Genomic DNA, 21343 nt, shown 5'->3' with positions numbered 1-21343 from the left:
AGGGTGGTGGATATGTGGAATGCCCTCCCGTGGGAGGTGGTGGAGATGAAAACAGTAATGAAATTCAAACATGCATGGGATAAACACAAAGGAATCCTGTTTAGAAGGAATGGATCCATGGAATCTTAGCAGAGATTAGGTGGTGACGCTGGTAATTAGGAAGCAAAACCGGTGCTGGGCAGACTTCTATGGTCTACACCCTGATTATGACTGAATAGATAAATTTTAAATATGCTTCAATATCAGTGCTTAAAATATTTAAAAGGAGTCTTTTGACCAACGATTGAGATTGTGAGCTGTGTTTGAAAAAAAAAGTGTCTGTGTCCTATTGCAGGATCAGTGATTATATACATGGTCAAGAGACAATCACAGCCAGCTGACACACAGACAGACAGACAGACAGACAGACATATATTCATTGATTACAAGTTTCTGGATATAGAAAAAGTGAAGCACTATTTGTTATTTTGGCATTTGCATTTTGTAGTGGGTTTTTCTCAAATTTTAATTATTTTACTTTGTCTAACATTAGTACATGGCCATTAATTTAAAAAATGGAAAAACAGCTATTTTCCAGCAGCGGTAAAAAAAGGCCTCAGGTGGTAATTCCATTTTTGATGTACACCCAAAATACGAGGTAGAAAATATTTTCTATTTTCTACCTCGTGGCGCTTACCCGGCAGTAATTGGCAGTTTGTACGTGCTGGCCGCTTACCACCCAGTTAGTGGTAAAGACCTGCAAAAGGGCACACTAAGGCAACTTTTTAAATGCAGCTTGGTAAAAGGACTTCATAGTGCGTAAAAGCAAGGGGTATATACACATGGGCAGAACATGGACAGGCTCCCACTGATGCATTTAACTTCCAGAATACTATAAATTATGTGTGTTCCTGCCCCATTTAAGCACCCACACTTAAGCCAAGATCTATGGCTGGTGTTACCTCAGTCATTTAAATGTTAAGTGTACTGCTACCAGGTTTCTCTAGTGTTCTATAAAGGAACCTGGTCACTCAGGTGCCATTATCAAATAGACTCCTATCGTGTGTCCCTGGAGCAACGGGTTATAGAACTGCCCCCTAAAAGACTGAGGGGCCCTTTTCCTAAGGCGTGCCTAAAAGTGGCCTGTGCTAGTGTTGGTGCATGTTTTGGACACGCGCAGGTCATTTTTTCAGCGCGCCTGGAAAAAAAGGCTTTTTTTGTGGCCAAAAATGGACGTGCGGCAAAATTAAAACCAGCTCACGTCCATTTTCGGCCTGAGACCTTACTGCTACCCACTGACTTAGCGGTAAGGTCTCACACGCTAACTGGGTGGTAAGCGGCCAGCGCGTGCAAACTGCCAATTACTGCTGGGTAAGCGCCACGCGGTAGAAAATAGAAAATATTTTCTACCACGTGTTTTGGATGTGCGTCAAAAATGGAATTACCACCTGAGGCACATGGTAGCCCGGTGGTAGTTCCAATTTGGCGCACGTTGGATGCACGTAGGCGGCTACGCTCCTTAGTAAAAGGGCCCCTGAGCCTTCTCTTTGGATGTTAAGCTGGTTTAGCTCGCTGAATAGTATTTCACATAAGACATGCACATCATCAAACTGATTTGCTGTTCTGTTTTCCAGCTCCTTTTTTCTATGAACATTAACACTCTGGTTTTTGCATCGCTATTGAAATTTCATACCTCACTGTGGGCAAAACAAGTTGATTGATCAATGTCACTACTGAATTTTGATTCTGTTCCCCAGTTCTGTAGAACCATCCTCCAGTAATAGGAGAATTTCAATGCAAAATCAGTTGCATCTCATTATTTTCATTACAAGAATATTTACTTCACACAGAGCAAATGAGACAGTATAATTATGCAAAGTACAGTGTGTCCTATTCTTATTACCTGCAAACACTTAATAATTGCAAACCAGGTACTACAGGGAATAATTTAGAAAGAAATTAGTTATATGCAGTGTGACAAATAAAGCTTTCACTAACTGAGTTTATTTTTACTGCTGCTACTCTGTATGATTTTCAGGTGACAGAGAAAGAGCCAGCCATGGGACCCATCAGAGTTTGTTAAAAATCACCAAACCTGATATCATCTGTCAAATAAAATGTAGAAACAGGGAGTTTCCTGCTCTTGAGGTGGCCAAAGTAACCCACAAAAATGATTTCTGATTAAACTTCTGCTGCTCCGGCTGACAGCCACCAACACACACTACCGTATTAGCGTGAATTCACACCATTAATGTGTGTTATTTTATCGCAGCTCCCATTTTACACAATGGGACCTAGTTACTCTGGAATGGCGAATACCATGACGGAACATTGTAAGCCACATTGAACCTGCAAAAAGGTGGGAAAATGTGGGATACAAATGCAACAAATAAATAAATAACGCATGTTAATGCTGTTAGAACACATATGAATAAGCATGCATTAATATGCTGGCCATCGCTGGCTAAATTAGCCCTGGATATTCAATGCCAGGGTATGTATGGGTATCAGCATTGAATATCCAGTGCTCACCAGATATGTGCTGGTTGCTGAAATTTATGCAGGATCCAACTGATATTCAGCAGGGGTCCACACAAGATACTTATGCATAAGTACATAAGTATTGCCATACTGGGAAAGACCAAAGGTCCATCGAGCCCAGAATCCTGTTTCCAACAGTGGCCAATCCAGGTCACCTCTCTCACCCATATTATTTAATCTGATGATGATCCACCTTGCTTATGCCCTATACAAGCATAATCTTAATCCTTTTCTATATGCGGATGATGCCACCATTTACATACTGTTCAACTCTAATCCAACAGAAATCACTGTTGCAATAAAGAATAGTTTAAGTTTAATGGATGCCTGGGCATCGGTATTCAAACTCAAACTCAACAAGGAAAAAAACTCACTGCCTTATTCTCTCTTCTCACCACAAAACAAACCTCCCTTCATCCATAAAAACCCTGGAACATACTCTCCCAATATCGGACAAACTGAAAATCCTTGGAATTACTATTGATACCAACCTAACCCTGGAGAGCCAAGCCTCTGCCACCACGAAGAAAATGTTCAATGCAATGTGGAAACTCAAACGGATCAAACAATTCTTCCCAAGGGAAACTTTCTGTAACATAATTCAAACAATGGTACTATCACAGATGCTGGCTGAACATCAGAGACCCGCATAAGTGGATCAATCATTTTCTTAACCCCCCCACCACCAAATTCCAATCCCCCTTCACAAACCACCCCTCTGAGAAGACACCCAGAACCCCCCTGCAAACAGACCTGCATTCAAGCAGGCCCCTGAGCACAGACCCCCCAGACCATCCTCCTGACCCCCCCCCTCCTTCATTTACCTACCTATAGGAATCCAGGGCCTAACTTAGGTTCCATGGTGGACCAGTGGAGTAGTCCTGGCAGGAGCGATTTCCATTCACTTCTGCTCCTAGCAGCTACCTTTGTAAAATGGCTGCCATGAGCTCTAGCAGTAATCTCATGGCACTACCTCTAGAGGTCAGCCTTCTACATAGAGCTTACGATGGCCATTTTACAGATACAGCCTCTAGGGGCAGGAACAAGCGAAGGTTGCTCCTGCCCAGGCTACTCCACTGGACCACCAGAGAGCCTAAGATAAGCCCTAGGGGAGGGTCCAACAGGTGGCTAGGTGAAGGAGTGGTGTTGGCTCATGTTGGTAGGAGTAGGGTGATGGGTCAGACCATGTGGGGAAGGTGGCTGAAGGAAGGGGAGCTCAACTTTGGCCACTACTTGAAAGCTATGCAGGTATCTGCCAAGATTCAGTGCCAGAACTTGAATAGCTAAGCAGCCAGAGTTAGGACTGCTATGTGAGAACTGGCACTAAATATTTCTAGCACTCATATAACTTCTGGCTCCCCTCAACTCTGCCTCCAGAACGCCCCTCTCCTACCCACTTTTAAAATGGCCAGTTAGTGCTGATATTCAATGGCGCTGCCTAGGTAACTGCCACTGAATATCAGCAACTTGCTCATTGAGTACAATTTAAGCAGGCAAGAGTCCCTCCTGCCCGCTTAAATTGCTTTGAATATTGGGCCTCTGTTTTTTAGGCTATCCAGACTGGTTACAGGGTACTGTAGGACAAGCTTGAGAAACTTGATCTATACTGTAGGAACTGATTACCAACACCAAGATTTGTGTCATAACATGGGGATTTCTTGGCAATTTATGTGGTTTAAACTGTTGCACCCTGACACTAACTGCTTATGAATGCTGTTCCAGAGTCCTCATATGGGAACTTCTTTAGCAAATAAAAATGTCTATAAGCAGAAATTCATTTGAACAGAAAATACATCCATAAGCGTTGCCATACTGGGACAGACTGAAGGTCCATCAAGCACAGTATCCTTTTTCCAACAGTGGCAATTCAGGTCACAAGTGCCTGGCAAGCTCCCAAAACAATACAATACATTTTATGCTGCTTATCCTAGAAATAATATCAAAAACGAAAAGAGGCTTACAAGTGTCTAAAAATATTTTGTAAACAATACACAAATGGGGATAGACACTGTGTGTTAAATGCAATGTGAAAATGTTGGCTAATGAAGGCGTCTCATATCAACATGGAAGTCTATATATATGAGCTTCCTTAACGGCTAAATAGCCGATGTACGGTTATAATCATGGACCACCTCCAACCAACCAGCAGTGCCAAATGTTGTTAATATTTGAAAACCTGAGAATCAAAAAGTCTCTATAATCTATTTACTCTCAAATTTATCCTCAGGTAAAGAAAAATATATAGAAGCGCACTGCTGTTCACAAAATAAACATTATAACAAAAATAGACATATAATGCAAAAATTCACTTATCTTAATAGTTTAAATCAAAAAGGCCATCTGCTGGGGCCCGAATTCATCAAATTTCAAAAAGATTTCATCCATCAGACTGCTGATAACTCCGGTGACATTGTGAGCCCACAATGTCACCGGAGTTATCAGCAGTCTGATGGATGAAATCTTTTTTGAAATTTGATGAATTCGGGCCCCAGCAGATGGCCTTTTTGATTTAAACTATTAAGATAAGTGAATTTTTGCATTATATGTCTATTTTTGTTATAATGTTTATTTTGTGAACAGCAGTGCGCTTCTATATATTTTTCTTTACCTGAGGATAAATTTGAGAGTAAATAGATTATAGAGACTTTTTGATTCTCAGGTTTTCAAATATTAACAACATTTGGCACTGCTGGTTGGTTGGAGGTGGTCCATGATTATAACCGTACATCGGCTATTTAGCCGTTAAGGAAGCTCATATATATAGACTTCCATGTTGATATGAGACGCCTTCATTAGCCAACATTTTCACATTGCATTTAACACACAGTGTCTATCCCCATTTGTGTATCCTAGAAATAAGCAGTGGATTTTCCCAAGTCCATCTTAATAATAACTTACGGACTTTTCTTTTAGAAAGATATCCAAACCTTTTTTAAACCCTGCTAAGCTAACTGCTTTTACCACATTCTATGTTAATGAATTCCAGAGTTTAATTACACGTTGAGTGAAGAAATATTTTCTCTGATTTGTTTTCCATTTACTATTTTGTAGCTTCATTGCGTGCCCCCTAGTCCTAGCATTTTTGGAAAGAGTAAACAAGCGATTCATATCTACCAATTCCACTCCACTCATTTTATATACCTCTGTCATATCTCCCCTTAGCTGTCTTTTCTACAAGCGAAGAGCCCTAGCTGCTTCAGCCTTTCCTCATTGGGAAGCAATCCCATCCTCTTTATCATTTTCGCCACCCTTCTCTGTACCTAAGCATTGAAAAATTTGTGCATTAGGACTCGTAGATATATATTAATGTAATTTCTTCTACTGCTGAAAAGGTTGTGATATTGCCTAATTAGCTAGATACTATACTGGGAAGACCTTTTCTATTTCATTAGATATAATATAAAACATCACCAATATGTACTGTACTTATTTGCATTACTTTGAATAATGCTGTAAGATATCCACAAATGCTTGACATGAAATCCTATATAGATCCCATTGCTCGTTCTTTAGACCTGCCAGTATTTTATTTCAGTTACATATTCTGAAGTATTTTTACCACGTGCAGCCAGTTTAGAAAATTTGAGTTTCAATTTGTTAGAAAACATCATAGAATCAATGAATATGATGGTATTAAATGTTTACAAATCCATACTGAGCAGCATTTTAGAAAGGACATAGAAATCGGGATTGAGACATCCAGGTTGGGACATCTCAAGTTCCACTAGTAGAGCCTGTTCTGAAGTACATGGAGAAAAATAAGTCTAAAATATCAATGGGTCCAAATGGGAACATAAAATAAACATTTATGAACCAACACACAAAAGTTTATCTATGCGGTCACAGATCCCAGTATCCCTTGCCAGTTTAATTTTCAGGGGGATTAAGGGAATGACCTCCCCAAGTCTCTCCAATGGAGTGCTGCTCAGTTGGAGCCCTTTTAAGAAATCTACTCATCCTGGATAGCAGATGTAAATCCCAACATCAATTTTTATGGACTTAGACGTGGCTTCCTCTTTGGGAACTTAAACTTATTTCTTAGACCCATTCTAGTACCATCCAAAATACACCCTACCGTGACTTAGTAGAAGGGCCCCTTAATGTCCAGTTCACCTCAAAAGCTGGATCAGATACCAGATGCATTTCTAGCCATTTTCTGGCACTGAATTTGTTATATTTGTTATATTTTTTTAAACTTTATTTTTGTTCATATCTGGGTTGGGGGGCCGGAGGTTCACCGAACCTCCAGCCCTCTGTCACTGGGGGGGGAGAGGTCGTCGGTTCCTGGGGGGGGGGGGGGGGTGTTGCTGCATTGGGGGGAATGGGGGCCAGTTACACAGCTCACCATTCCTCCCCAATGGTCTGTAAACCCTAACGCCAGCTCTGAGCTGGCGTAGGGTTTGCCGCAGCCAGCGTGCCAATCTTTGGCAAGCTGGTCGCTGATCATTGGGGATGAATAGATTTAGCATGCATTTGCTAAGAGCCCTGTTTTACATGCTTGTTGCATTCAGAGCCCGCGAGTGTGTTGTTTCACGAGCTTGGGGGCTCTGATCATGGGGCGGTAACAAATGCAGGCGCTAACAGCCTCTAGCATCTGCGTTTGCTTCTGATCATGGGGGCATGAATGTCTTTTGAATACACACTTTAATACAAACAAGTGCAATTTTCAAAGTACTCATTCAAGTACAAAGACTTGGCACCAGAGAGTCCTGCACCTGATTTTCAAAGGGACAGTAGATGCATACTTTCCCTTTGAAAACTATTTACAGGTTAAAAAAAAAAAAGCCCCATGAACTTTGTGCCTGCTTTTGATGTGGATGAAATTTCACTGGAAAATAATGCATGTAGATTTGAAAATACAATCTCTGCATGCTATTTCTCTCTCACCCACCCCTCTTCCTCTGGCTAGGGGGAGGATGATTTTTAGACACCTTAATTATCCTGGTAAACTGTAATCCATTTTTTTGTAAGTGGTTTTGAAAATCACCCTCCAAGTGCATGAAGAGACAGGGAGATCAAAATGGATAAACATAATTGGAAAGAAGATGAACTTCTTATAATTCTCAGGTAGGAAAAGCAGCATTATTCAGTCTCTCTTCCGCAGATGATAATCCATTACTTTTATGGGATATTCAGTGGCCTTATCCAGTTTGAGAACTGCATATTCAATAGTCCTATCTAAGTTAAATTACAAATTAGCTGTTAAATGGATACTAATATGCACTACTGCATTACCGATTGCTAATGTCCGTTAACATGTTATTTTTCTACAAACCCCATTTCATACAATTAAACTGCTCACTAATAACATATGCTAATTTGGTCTCACACATTAGTAACCTAGCTGTAAGGATCACTAGTTGTTTGATCCTAAGAAATAAATGAAGTTATCTAGATAGCGCTGAGTAACTGTATAACTTTGGGGTCCACCCCATCACACCTCCACCTAAATGCGGAACTTTAATTCAGACATCTTGATATTCAGCTAAATGTTATGCATTGGCTACCTCTGAAACTTAAAAAAAAAAAAGGATTTATGCAATTAACTCCAAAATTAACCACGTAAATCTTTTTGAAATTGACTTCTATGATTACTGCATTTTTAAATACTTTTTTTTGAGAAATAATTCAGAATTTCTGCATTGCAATATTAAAACATTTCTTGACCACATATTCTTGTAATGCAGAGTTGTCTAGCCCACAAATATTTCCTGCAACAAACTCTCTGCTCGTCTACTCACCCACCTGTAAATCCTGGTTGGCACTGGCAGACATAACCTGCAGCGTGGTGGTAGCTGAATTCAGCAGGCAGTACTGGGACACTTCCATATAGGTCCACCCTTGACAGCTCAACACAATGACCCTCCTGGAGGCACGGGTTACTGCTGCATTCATTGATATCAGTCTCACAACGAAAGCCTGTGTAACCTGAAAGTCAGAAATTAAGAAAAGATGTTGTTCCATTATTTTATATATTGTACCTTTGTGTGTTTATAAAGAAAGAAAACAATTCAAAGCCATTTATGTGGACAAATAACAATTTGTGTGAGTAAATAAGCTGTTTCGAGTACAGCCCTCTTTTAAAACTGGTAAAAATGTGTGTGCCTGACATGAAGGTGAACCATGCTCATTAACTGACCTCAGGACCCAGAATATCTCTGTGACTTTGCCTCAGTCTAGGTTTTTTCAGTTTATCTGAGAAGTTCCATTTTGTAATAAGAAAAACAGGACTACATATCCCAGCACGCAATGTGCTAGGAGCAGAGCTTGGCCTACCGCCACAAAAATGTCAGGGTGAGCTGTCGCATACTGACTGTTGGTGGTATTAGTGCATTTTGGAAAGTGAACTTGTTGATTCTGAGAGTGAAGGAGGAAAGATCATGTTCCAGCCAACATAGCTGTTATACTGTGTAAGGATCCATTGCTCTGCAGTACAGATTATTAAACAACCAAACCTAGCTTGAGGAGCAGTTTGTAGAAAGGAGTAGCATTTTATTTATTTATTTATTTATTTATTTACATACATATTTATATTCTGCCTATGTCCTAGGTGGAGTACAGATCAACCTACATAGCCAAATACAAAATTAGCACAAAATATACAATGAAGTCTAAAAATACTACACCAAAGAGAAACAAACTCCAAGCCAAATACCTCTGACTCCGTACAGAATGTACTTGTAAACATCACACTGTACCATAAGTTTGAGAAAACAAATGTGCCTTTGGCCACTTCTTACGCTATAGAAGTGATTAGTAGTAAATTGTTAGGGAAGAGAGTATTAGAGAATGAGAGAGGGACAACTGCATAGCTGCTATCCTTGTTTCTTCTAGTCTCCGAGCCTTCACCCTGTCCCAAGCAGTTTGTCGCTTAGCAACAGCAAGAATGAATTTTCCAACCTGCAGCCTATTTATTTAATGGATGGAGGTGTTGCTCCCCCTCCCCTGATTACTCCCGTGAACCAAATCGCTTCAAACTACACAATAACCTCGGCAACGGCGGGTAGAGTTTGCATGCCGGGTTTGGTGGCTGTAAGCTCTTTGGGGGCCGGAGGAGTTCAGACACGAATAAAGAAACAACCACATACATCTGCTTTATATATGTGTAGATGTTAACAAAATTGTAAATTTTATGTTAAACTGTACTTGCTGTACACCACCTTGGGTGAATCTCTTCACAAAGGTGGTTAATAAATAAATAAATAAATAAATAAAGAGCTCTGTATCTTTAAGCAGTTTAATATCAACTGGCAATTTATTACATTCTCTTGGCCCTGCAAGTGAAAAGTCTCCTGCCTTCATGTCTGCAAAGTGCAATGCAAGAATGGCCAGTTCAAAGTTGCCTCTGATTTCAAGGTCCTAGCAGGTCACTAGATCTGTAACACCTGTGATAAATAGAGCAGAGCTACATTATGTAGGCCTTGTGGATCAAAATCAACTTTTCCAGCATCCAGGAGCCCTTTTACCAAGCTGCAGTAAAAAAGGCCCTGCAGTAGCGGTGGCGGCCATTTTCGCAGCGCGCCAGGGCTCTACCGAAACAGGTAAAAAAAGGCTGAAAATCGACAAGACCATGCAGTAAAATTGTATTTGCCTCATGGCCATGTTGGGGGGGAGCACTTACCACCACTCACTGAGGTGGTAGTAAGGGCTTCCACAGTAACCTGGCGGTAACCTTACCACCAGGTTAGTGCCACGCTAATAATTATGGAAAAAATTTCCATAGTTCCAGAAATGGCGTGCGCTCAAGGCAGAACTATCCCCTGTGGATACATTGGGCCAGCGGTAGTTCCAGGTTGCCGCGTCGCAACCCTTTAGTAAAAGGGTCTAACAATGAGTTGTAAAAAGAAGGGCAAGAAAATAAATGAAAAGAATAAAGCTCTTACCAGGCCAGCAGTGACAGGTGTAATTCTCACCGTTCTCCTCACAGGTTGCATTATTGTGACAAGGTTTTGACCAGCAGAGTGGGATTAAGATCTCACAGTGCAACCCTATGAATCCTGTGTCAATGCAGTCACAGCTGTAACTGCAAATGAAAAACAAACATTCAATCAACTAAGAGCTAGATGTACTAAGAAGTTTTCCCATAGATTCTGGCGGGTAATTCTTTAACAGGGTGCCATGGGTAGGCACTCTTTTATAAAAACAAGTAGGCACGTTGTAAAATAATAGTGTATATGGTACAGAACATGCCTTGAATGTAGTCGCAATCACTTACCTACTCAGGAGCTTGTGTAGATAAAAGCAGGTAATTTACACATATATTGGTATAGATTAATATATTTTATAATCTACATGCCTAAGTGCAAACTCTATGTGCGCTCTGGTGTGGAGAGGTAGATCTGGGAGTCATCAGTGTAAAGATGATACTGAAAACCATGGGATGAGATCAGAGTACCAAGGGAAGAAGTATAGATGAAGAAAAGACCTTCTGAGTCTACCTCTGAGCCATTGCCATCAGTGATTCCTGTAGGCAACCTGTGGCAACTCTGCAGGCTTCCCTTTACCGCATCCTGCCCTTGATGGCATTACTTCCTGTTTCTTCACTAGCAGGGATGCGGTAGAAGGAAACCTCAGGGCTGGCGCAGGTTGCCTACAAGAATCGCTGCCAGCAATGGCTCAGAGGTAGACTGGGGAGGTTTCAGAGAGAGATGGGCAGATGCCAGGCAGGGGAGAGGGGCTGATGCTTCTGGGGGGTGGGGGGTGGGGGGTGGGGAGCAGATGCCGGGTTGTGGGCGGAGGGGGAGAAAGATGATGGTATGTGAGTAGAGGCTACTTCTCTGCTCTGCAAGGCCATTTTTGGAAGAATGCGGCCAGAAAGACATTCCTGTGCCTCGTTTTTCCCCATTTATAATTTAAATATGTTAGTTTGTAAAATGGTTGTTCAGGATGGACGTCTCCAATGTAAGGACGTTCCTCTCGTGTATTTTCGAATAGGAAAATTCAAAAAGTGCTGTGAGATGGATGTTTTCTTTAATGTTATGAGCAGAACATCCCAATACTGACTAAGACATTTTTTTCAAAAATGCCCCTCCACGTGTATAAATATCTAAACCCCATCTTTAGAAAGACAGGATATACACATTTAAAACTCTAAAACATGAATTTGTCAGGGGGCGTAGTCCAGGTGTATTTTGGGTAGGACTAGGACAAGCCTAAAAATAAAGATGTCCTATTTCAGAAGGAGAATGGACATCTTTGTCCAAAATGATTGAAGTCGGGATTTACACCTACTACCCAGAAGGTCTGTCTTTCACAAAAGTGCTCCTATTGAGCAGTACTCCACCAGAGGGATTAGGGGAGGTCGCCCACTTAATCCCTCAGTGGTTGATGGACACTCCCTTCCCACCCCTGAAAATGATATTGACAGCTTTGGGAAAAATAAATGTTTATGTTGCTGTTTCATAACACATAATACACAGTGTGGGTGACTAAATAAATTAGAACTGGACAATTCATCAAATTTCCAAATTTATTTGAACACATCAAAAGACTCGACACGAGTCGTGTTTCAGCCCAACAGCCTGCCTCAGGAGTCTCTAACTGGATTTGAACAATATGTCTTGCTGTCCTGTAAAGCAAACTTCTTTCAAAGCGAAATAGATGCCAACATCAAAACGCAATGGAATGGAAATGTATGCCCTGGTGTGGCAGGAGCATTCTATAGTGGTTGCTTTTGATGTTGGTGTCTACTTCGCTTTGAAAGAAAGTTGTTTTACAGGACAGCATGTTGTGCCTAAACTATACCTCCAAACTCACCTACCTACACATGGGTCAAGTATAAGTAGGCACTTTCTTGTCACCACACATACTTTAATGTACTCAACCTGTGAGGTGATTTTGAAGGAGGCTCAAAACAAGGTTTACTCACAAAAATTCCTTTAAGGGTCCTTTTACAAAGGCGCGTTGTCATTTTTAGCATGTGCTAAATGCTAGCAATTCCCATAGGAATATATATATGTCTCTAGGGTTTAGCACATGCATAATTAATGCACACACTAAAACCGCTTATGTGCCTTTGTAAAGGGACCCCTTATAGAATTAACACCCCCCCCCCCCCCCGGACACACACACACATACACATGATAACAATGCACGACTGGCAAGCCCATATCTATTCAGTGAAATTCTGACTATATTTATGAAAATTTCCAGTAGTAACCTGATTGCAGCCCTAGTCCAGATAAAATTTGGCCAGCTTGTTTGGGCACTAAACTTTTAAAAAATATACCCCTTAATGGAAAATCACTTTAGAACATCTGACTCTAACTTAGCAGACATCACTATACAAGTGCTTCACATGTAAAATTCTTTCCAGAGATCACTTTTGTTTCAGCGCACTCAGAAAATGTCTAAACTCTTTCACATTGCTCTTGTCATTAGCATTGGATGCACTTTACAGAAAAAATGGGTATAATTTTTAAAATTATAGGAAAGTCTCATAGGGGCCCTTTTACTAAGGTGCAGTAGTCCTAATGTGGGCCTACCACGTACTAGAAGAGCACTACTGCGGGACACACTGAGGCAGAGAAGGGCTACGAAAATGATAAAGGGGATGGGACTACTTCCCTATGAGGAAAGGCTGATGCTTCTAGGGCTCATCAGCTTGGAGAAAAGACGGCTGAGGGGAGATATGATAGAAGTCTATAAAATAATGAGTGGAGTGGAATGGGTAGATGTGAATCGATTGTTTACTCTTTCCAAAAATACAAGGACTAGGGGGTATGCGATGAAGCTACACAGTAGTAAATTTAATACGAATCGGAGAAGAGTTTTCTTCACTCAACGTGTAATTAAACTCTGGAATTCGTTGCCAGAGAATGTGGTAAAGGCGGTTAGCTTAGCGGGGTTTAAAAAGGGTCTGGCCGGCTTCCTAAAGGAAAAGTCAATAGACCATTATTAAACTGACATGGGGAAAATCCACTGCTTATTTCTGGGATAAGCAGCATAAAATGTATTGAGCTTTTTTGGGATCTTGCCAGGTATTTGTGACCTGGATTGGCTACTGTTGGAAACAGGATGCTATGCTTGATGGACCTTTGTTCTGTCCCAGTGTGGCAATACTTATGTACTATATACATCCTGTGTTAGTTTCCTGCTCAGCACGCGCTAATCCCGCACTCAAAAGTATTTTTTATTTTCCTGCATGGGAAGCGTGTCCATGGGCGGAGAGTAGGCATGCCTGCGCTAATCGGTAGCACAGGAGTAGCACAGGAGCGCTTACTGCCTCCTAAATAGGTAGCAGTAAGGGCTCCCGCAGTAATGGCCACATGCTAATGGGGAAATGAACGCATAGCCATTACAAAACAATATTGCATGGTGGTCATTTTACTGCCACGATACAAGTGGCTGCAGCGCATGGAAAACCCACATGCTGACACCAGCACTGCCTTCTTTTTTTTTTTTACATGTGGCAGGCTCAATGTGGCTTACATGGGGCAATGGAGGGTTAAGTGACTTGCCCAGAGTCACAAGGAGCTGCCTGTGCCTGAAGTGGGAATTGAATTCAGTTCCTCAGGACCAAAGTCCACCACCCTAACCACTAGGCCACTCCTCCACCAAGCGCAGCTTGGTAAAATCAAATCAATTATTGTATACCGCTAGTATCCCCTTTCCAGGGTTCAGTGCGGTTTACATTTTAGGTGAGACAAAAGCTGATAATGTTAGTGTGAGGTATAAGAACAATTAGAGACCACTGGTGTAATACATGAGACCAAAAACATTATAGGAAAGGATAATGGATGATACTAGGAGGTAGAAGTCAATGGATTGTTATGAAGCAGTCTTTGGGAAGAGAAAGGTTTTTAGCCTCTTCCTGAAGCTAAGGTAGCTGTTTTCTGTTCTGATGGCAATAGGTAAAGAGGTCCATATTTTAACTCCAAGTACAGGGCATAGAGAGCTGAACGTCTTCTGATTTCGAATTGTCTTTTGGAACGGTGATGATAGCATCAATTGGTCTTTCAGTCTCATATAGTGAATTATTTACAGATACAATTCATACCAGCTAGCTAACACATTGCTGAAATTGCAAGTAAGTTAATTAGTCTTGCAGTACACATGGCACTCTTTGGATCTTACTGAAAATAGAATGATTTTCCCCAATTTTCTGCTTAAGTAAAAAAAAATAAATCTTTATTGAATATAAGACCCTGTCTATGACCGTGCTGTACTTGAATAGTGAGTTGTCTATCCAGCAGTGTCTGTTCATGCTGAACTGTCAGAAACTGAGCTCTGGATTCTAGAAAACATTACCCATCGTCTTCATCCATACACTGTCCTCTGTTCAGGCATGGTTGACTGGCACATTCATCAATGTTGATGTCACAGTGATCACCATGGAATCCAGGTGCACACGTACAGAAATAACTACCCAAGGAATCATGACAGGTTGCCTTATTGAGACACGGCTGTGACAAGCACTCATCAATTTCCAGTTCGCAGTTCCTACCTTTAAAGAATTACAAAGACAGTAAAATGGTTTTGACACAGAAGAACATTATGTTAAACAGTGTGCTTCACTCAGGCATGCAAAAGCAGTTTGAAAAATCATTTTGCACTTGAAAGCAGAGCTGCTAAGTCAACAAACTCATTGGGAGTAAAATGTAAAAACATCAGTGAAACAGAACAGCAGTTCATAAGGTGCGAACTTTTTTCCCCATACACAGAATGGGAAAGCACTTTAATAAGCCAGGCTCTGTATGGTGAAAACAGAAAGTGCATGGCATTTTCAAGAGTGTAGGAAAAAGGAAAAACCGAAAGAAATCCCACGTAGAACGTAGTCAGCAAACAAAAGTGGGAAGTTGTAGAAGGCTGGAGAAAGACCAGGGACAGTACTATGTACGCCACATTGAGCCTGCAAATAGGTGGGAAAATGTGGGGTACAAATGCAACAAATAAGTAAATAAATCATCAATGATAAATGCAACAAATAAATAAATCATCAATGATAAAACACTTTATTGCTGCTTCATGCAAGAACATGCAAGGCCCAACATGGCACCATGTTTCGGCACTGAGTGCCTGCCTCAGGGGTCATAAAGTGTTGCATCCAAAAGAATATTTGAATTAAGCACATGAGGACATACTTAAATGAATATGAGACTGGTCTTTAGAAAGACCTTTTTGATCACAATAATCTTTTGACAAGATGCACTGTAGACACTGTACAGAGTGCTTGATTCAAACGTTCTTTTGGATACAACACTTTATGACCCCCGAGGCAGGCACTTAGTGCCAAAACACAGTGCTGTGCCGGGCCTTGCATGTATACAGGGCAAAATAATCCTCATATGGAAGAGTTACCACCCGGGAAAAGGATCTTGAAGTCAGGTGAGCACAATACATTACATTAAAATCCTCAGCTCGCTGTGCTGCAGCGGTCAAAAAGCAAATAGAATGTTATGTATTATTCAAAAAGGGATGCAGAATAACATGGAACATGTCATAATGCCTCTCTATGGGTTCATGGCTGTTATGCTACAAAAAGGTGGAAGTGTCGAGTCTTGGTTGCATAAGACTTCACTCTCCTTCATTCAATACTTTTGGTCACTTTGGTTTGTTATTCTTAATTTTAAAAAAAATATTTCTACAATTGTTCTTTCACACTGACAGTATAGAATATGTTACCTACTTCAGCAAAACAAATAAAAAAATATAGCTCAGAATATGAAAAGTGGACAATGGTGTGAAGATTTTTTAAAGGCATCTTAGCACCATGTGAAAATCTGCTTAATGCTTATAAACTTCCCCTAAAACTATAATGAAGCATTCTAATGTCTGAATTTTCCTGAGGAAAACTGGATTCTTTATGAGTGGTGATATCTTGCATTAGTTCAACATGAATATAATGCAAAGATGATATGCTGTGTGAGCTTCCTAGACCCCATGATTCCCTCCTTCAACTGTGAATCCATTAGAACATTTTACCGATAAAAAGGAACCTTGGCCAACTTATCTTGTTTGATCAGTGCTCAATGCTGCATTCATTCTGCAATGTTTTTATTATACAGTTTGCCTCCCTGTATTTTTCTATTGTCCCTTTTATTTCTGTGCCAATCTTCCATGGGTTACATGCAGAGATCACAAAGAATGCTTCCTTGCCCCATCTGTACGGCAACCAACACAGGCTCCAGCCTGGACACTGAGACACTCCAGGGCTGGTCCTGTTCAGTTCATAGCAGCCATGCTGATATACAATTGATTCTAGTGCTGTATCAGACTTAGCTTTCCTCTAGGCCAGGAGGGCAATGGATTCCTTTTATCGGCTCCTCAGTTCTTCATTTTAATCTGTGCTGCCCACTGATAGCAGCAGGAGGACAACAACAGAATGCATCAGACAGCACCCTGTGTACACCTGGCAGATTTAAGAAGGGCAATTTCATTTTGGATTCTGTGCCAGTCTGTAGAAATCATGCCTCCCCCTCTGCTTTGTCTCTCTTTAGGGGTTTCATAGAACTGTATTTTTGGACCTTGTTTTAATGTTCCACTCTGGTTTATTCCTTTTTCCTTGCAGTTGTCACACTGAGAAGTAATGTAACTATTTTGCACCAAACTGATCAATGATTAGTTTGAATGGATTCACTTGAAATTAGCACATTAGGCTTTTATGAATAGCATTTATAAAAAGCTGTACTAAAGCAATTGGTCGATTTAATTTTGATTTGCTACCACTGTTAATATAAACGTGGGCAGTTTGTGAACTGCATGGAGATAATTTCTTGATTGCTCTAGGTGCCGCGCGCCGTTAGTCGCGTGGGGCATTTTTCTCTTTACATCTAATCTTCTTCCCAGTTGCTAAAGTACCTCAGTCATTTATGGCCCCTATTCACATTCTCTTCCTAGCCGTGTCCCTTCCTAATCTTTTCCCTCACCCCTTACCTCTCTCCGCTACAGGAACTCACTGCCCATCCATCGACTTCATCACCTCACCTTCTCTCCTACCCTCTTCCTCCCTCTTGGCTTTTAATCTCCGCCTCTTTCTTCCGTCCATTTTGCCTTCCCCATTCCACCTAAATACCTCTCGCCTTCGACGCCTTCTTGGCCACACCTCTCCTACTCTCCTCCGCTCTCTTTTACTCCTTCTCTTACTCTCAGCCGGTGACATCAATCCCAATCCTGGCCCCCCTCACCAACTATTATCCCAACTCTACAGATCTCACCGCGACCTCTCTAACCTCATCTCTATTTCTCTACTCCCCTCCTCTTCTCTGCCCTTCTCTTGCACCCTCTGGAATGCCCGCTCTATCTGTAACAAACTCGCCTATATCCAGGACCTCTTTATCTCGCGTCACCTCCATCTGCTCGCCATAACAGAAACCTGGCTCTGCCCTGATGACTCTGCTTCAGTCGCAGCCCTGTGCCATGGCGGTTATCTATTTTCACATACTCCTCGCCCTGCTGGCCGTGGGGGCGGTGTTGGACTACTTCTTTCTCCCTCCTCCAGACTTCAACCCCTTCTTCCACCTCAATCTCACTGTTTTTCCTCCTTTGAAGTCCACTCTATCCGCCTTTTCTCTCCTCTGCCTCTTCGAATAGCGGTCATTTATCGTCCCCCTGATAAGTCCCTTTCATCCTTTCTCAGTGACTTTGACGCCTGGCTTGCCTTTTTTCATGATCCTTCCTCCCCCTCTCTTATCCTTGGTGACTTTAATATTCCTGCTAATGATCCTTCCAACTCTTATATTTCCAAGTTACTCGCTTTAACGTCCTCCTTTAATCTCCAACTATGCTCCACCTCCCCCACTCATCAAAATGGTCACTGTCTTGATCTCATCTTCTCCTCCAACTGTTCACCCTCTAGTTTCCTTGCCTCTGATCTTCCCTCCTCTGATCACCATCTTATAACTTTCACACTTAAATCTCCTCCCTTCCAGTCCCGTCCTATCTTATCTAATTTATCTAGGAATCTTCACGATATTGACCCTTCATCTCTATCCTCCCATGTTTCAAACCTCCTCTCTACTGTGGCACCATCCACGTCTGTCAACGAGGCTGTTTCTTCATACAACAATACTCTATCCTCTGCCTTAGACACTCTTGCACCTTTGATGACCTGCCCTGTAAGGCGTACAAAACCCCAACCTTGGCTGACTTCTAATATCCGCTACCTACGTTCCTGTACCCGCTCCACCAAATGCCTCTGGCGGAAATCTCGGGCCCTTGCTGATTTCTTACACTTTAAGTTCATGCTGACCTTCTTCCAATCTGCTCTTTTACGTGCCAAACAGGATTATTATATCCAACTGACCAACTCTCTTGGCTCTAATCCTTGACTTCTCTTCACCACATTGAACTCTCTCCTCAAGGTGCCCCTTCCCCCAACTCCCCCTTCATTATCTCCTCAGACCAGGGGCGTAGCCACGGGTGGGCCTGGATGGGCCCAGGCCCACCCATTTTCCCTCCAGGCCCGCCCATCCTTCGTACGCTGTCGCTGCCCTTTTGTCTGGCGGAGGCAGCGTTCAGCATTTACTTCCTGTACTGTCTTCTCCCCAGGCTCCGCTGCATCGTCCCAGTGGAATCCTTTTCCTTTTCGGCCATCGCGCTGCGCTGCCATACACACAGGCAGCTTCGCTCCTCCCCCACCGCGATCATCCGGCCCTAACAGGAAGTGCATCAGAGAGGGCCAGAATGGATGAGCGAAGCTGCCTGTGAGTATGGCAGCGCAGCGCGACGGCCGAAAAGGAAAAGGATTCCACTTGCAGGGACGATGCAGTGGAGCCTGGGGAGAAGACAGGGCAGGAAGGAAACGCTGAACGCTGCCTCCGCGGGACAAAAGGGCAGCGACAGCGCGGGAAGGATGTGGATTCGCTGGCCTGGAGGGGAAGTGGTTGAGCTGCTGGGACATAGGAGGGAGAGGAGGAACGGACTTGAGGAAAGGAAGAGAGAGCTGCTGGGAAATGAGAGGGAGAGGAAGAAGGGACTGGAGGGAAGGGAGAAGCTGCTGGGACATGGGAGGGAGAGGAAGAAGGGACTGGAGGGAAGGGAGAAGCTGCTGGGACATGGGAGGGAGAGGAAGAAGGGACTGGAGGGAAGGGAGAAGCTGCTGGGACATGGGAGGGAGAGGAAGAAGGGACTGGAGGGAAGGGAGAGAGCGTCTGGGACATGGGAGGGAGAGGAAGAAGGGACTGGAGGGAAGGGAGAAGCTGCTGGGACATGGGAGGGAGAGGAAGAAGGGACTGGAGGGAAGGGAGAGAGCGTCTGGGACATGGGAGGGAGAGGAAGAAGGGACTGGAGGGGAGAAGCTGCTGGGACATGGGAGGGAGAGGAAGAAGGGACTGGAGGGAAGGGAGAGAGCGTCTGGGACATGGGAGGGAGAGGAAGAAGGGACTGACGGGAAGGGAGAGCTGCTGGGACATGGGAGGGACTGGCGGGAAGGGAGAGAGCTACTGGACATGGGAGGGAGAGGAGGAAGGGACTGGAGAGCTGCTGGACAAGGGAGGAAGAGAAAGAAGGGACTAGAGGGAAGGGAGAGAGCTGCTGGACATGGGAGGGAGAGGAGGAAGGGGCTGGAGAGCTGCTGGACAAGGAAGGAAGAGGAAGAAGGGACTAGAGGGAAGAGAGCTGCTGGACATGGGAGGATAGGGAGAGAAAGAGGGAGATGGATGAAAGGATGCAGAGAGAAAGGGGAGAAACTAGAAGGATGTGGAGAGAGGGAGGAGACTGAACAGAAAAGGGTAGAGAGATAGACACTGGATAGAAGGAGAGGGGAGATAGAGACACTAGATGGAAGGATCAGGAGAGAGGGTAGATGAGTGGAAGGATAAGGAGAGAAAGAGGGAAGACACTGGATGGAAGGGTAGGGAGAAAAAGGAGACGCTGGATGCAAAAGAAAGAGGGGAGACACTGGAAGGATGGGGAGAGAAAGAGGAGAGCTGCTGGATGGAAAGAGGGAGAGGACAGAGTAGGGAAAGACTGGAGAATAAGAGGAAGGGGCATGTGGCGAACAATGGTGAGGAAAAGATGAAAAGCCATAGGTGATGAATGGACAGGAAACCCTGGCAAGAGAAAGACGAAGGAAAGCAGAATCTAGAGACTGGGAGCAACACAATGAGAAAAAGTAAATGGCCATACAACAAAGGTAAAGAAAATAATTTTATTTTTAATTTAGGATAAAGTAATATGGTACCTGTGTTAATAAAGTTTCAGAGACCAATACTTCCTTCCTTAGGTCAGGAGAGGATACCGTAACAGCATTATACTGACCTGAGGCAGGAGGTTTTGGCCTCTGAAAGCTCACTGAAAAGTGTGACTAAATATTGCTGGGGGAGGGGGGTAGAGAGAAAATTTTGTGCCCACCCACTTTGGGTTCAGGGCCACCCAAAATTGGCAGTCTGGCTATGCCACTGCCTCAGACCCTTGCTGAATTCTTTCACAACAAGGTTCAAAAGATAAACCTTGCTTTCTCTACCTCACCACCTCTCCTTCCACTAGTCCGTTCCCCTCTCTCTCCTTTCCTTCATTCCCTTTCCTCCTTTCCTGAAGTTACTATTGAGGAAACTACACTTCTCCTTTCTTCCTCAAAATGTACCACCTGTTCCTCTGATCCCATTCCCACCCACCTTCTTAATGCCATCTCTCCTGCTCTTATTCCTTTTATCTGTCACATTCTCAACCTCTCACTTTCCACTGCGACTGTCCCTGCTGCCTTTAAACATGCTGTAGTAACACCTCTCCTTAAGAAGCCTTCACTTGACCCATCTCCCTCCTTCCTTTTCTCTCCAAATTACTTGAGCGTGCTGTTCACCGCCGCTGCCTTGAGTTTCTCTCCTCACATGCTATTCTTGACCCACTACAATCTGGTTTTCGCCCTCTCCACTCAACCGAAACT

At 42.9% G+C, this 21343-nt stretch overlaps 1 protein-coding gene across 1 annotated transcript in view; it reads right to left on the bottom strand.

Annotated features, from left to right (window-relative positions):
• The window catches only part of CRB1 (crumbs cell polarity complex component 1), a 201718-nt gene that overhangs the window by 111662 nt on the left and 68713 nt on the right, over positions 1–21343 (bottom strand). The window contains exons 3-5 of the mRNA XM_030206747.1: positions 14770–14965; positions 10404–10543; positions 8266–8448 (exon numbers count right to left, since the gene is read on the bottom strand). Of these exons, the coding sequence (XP_030062607.1) occupies positions 8266–8448; positions 10404–10543; positions 14770–14965 (519 nt within the window). The remainder of the gene's footprint in view (positions 1–8265; positions 8449–10403; positions 10544–14769; positions 14966–21343) is intronic.

Source organism: Microcaecilia unicolor, chromosome 6, assembly GCF_901765095.1.
Source record: "Microcaecilia unicolor chromosome 6, aMicUni1.1, whole genome shotgun sequence".
Taxonomy (NCBI): Eukaryota; Metazoa; Chordata; class Amphibia; order Gymnophiona; family Siphonopidae; genus Microcaecilia; species Microcaecilia unicolor.
The sequence above is the reverse complement of the archived record's forward strand: the minus strand, read 5'-3'. Positions and strand labels throughout refer to the sequence as shown.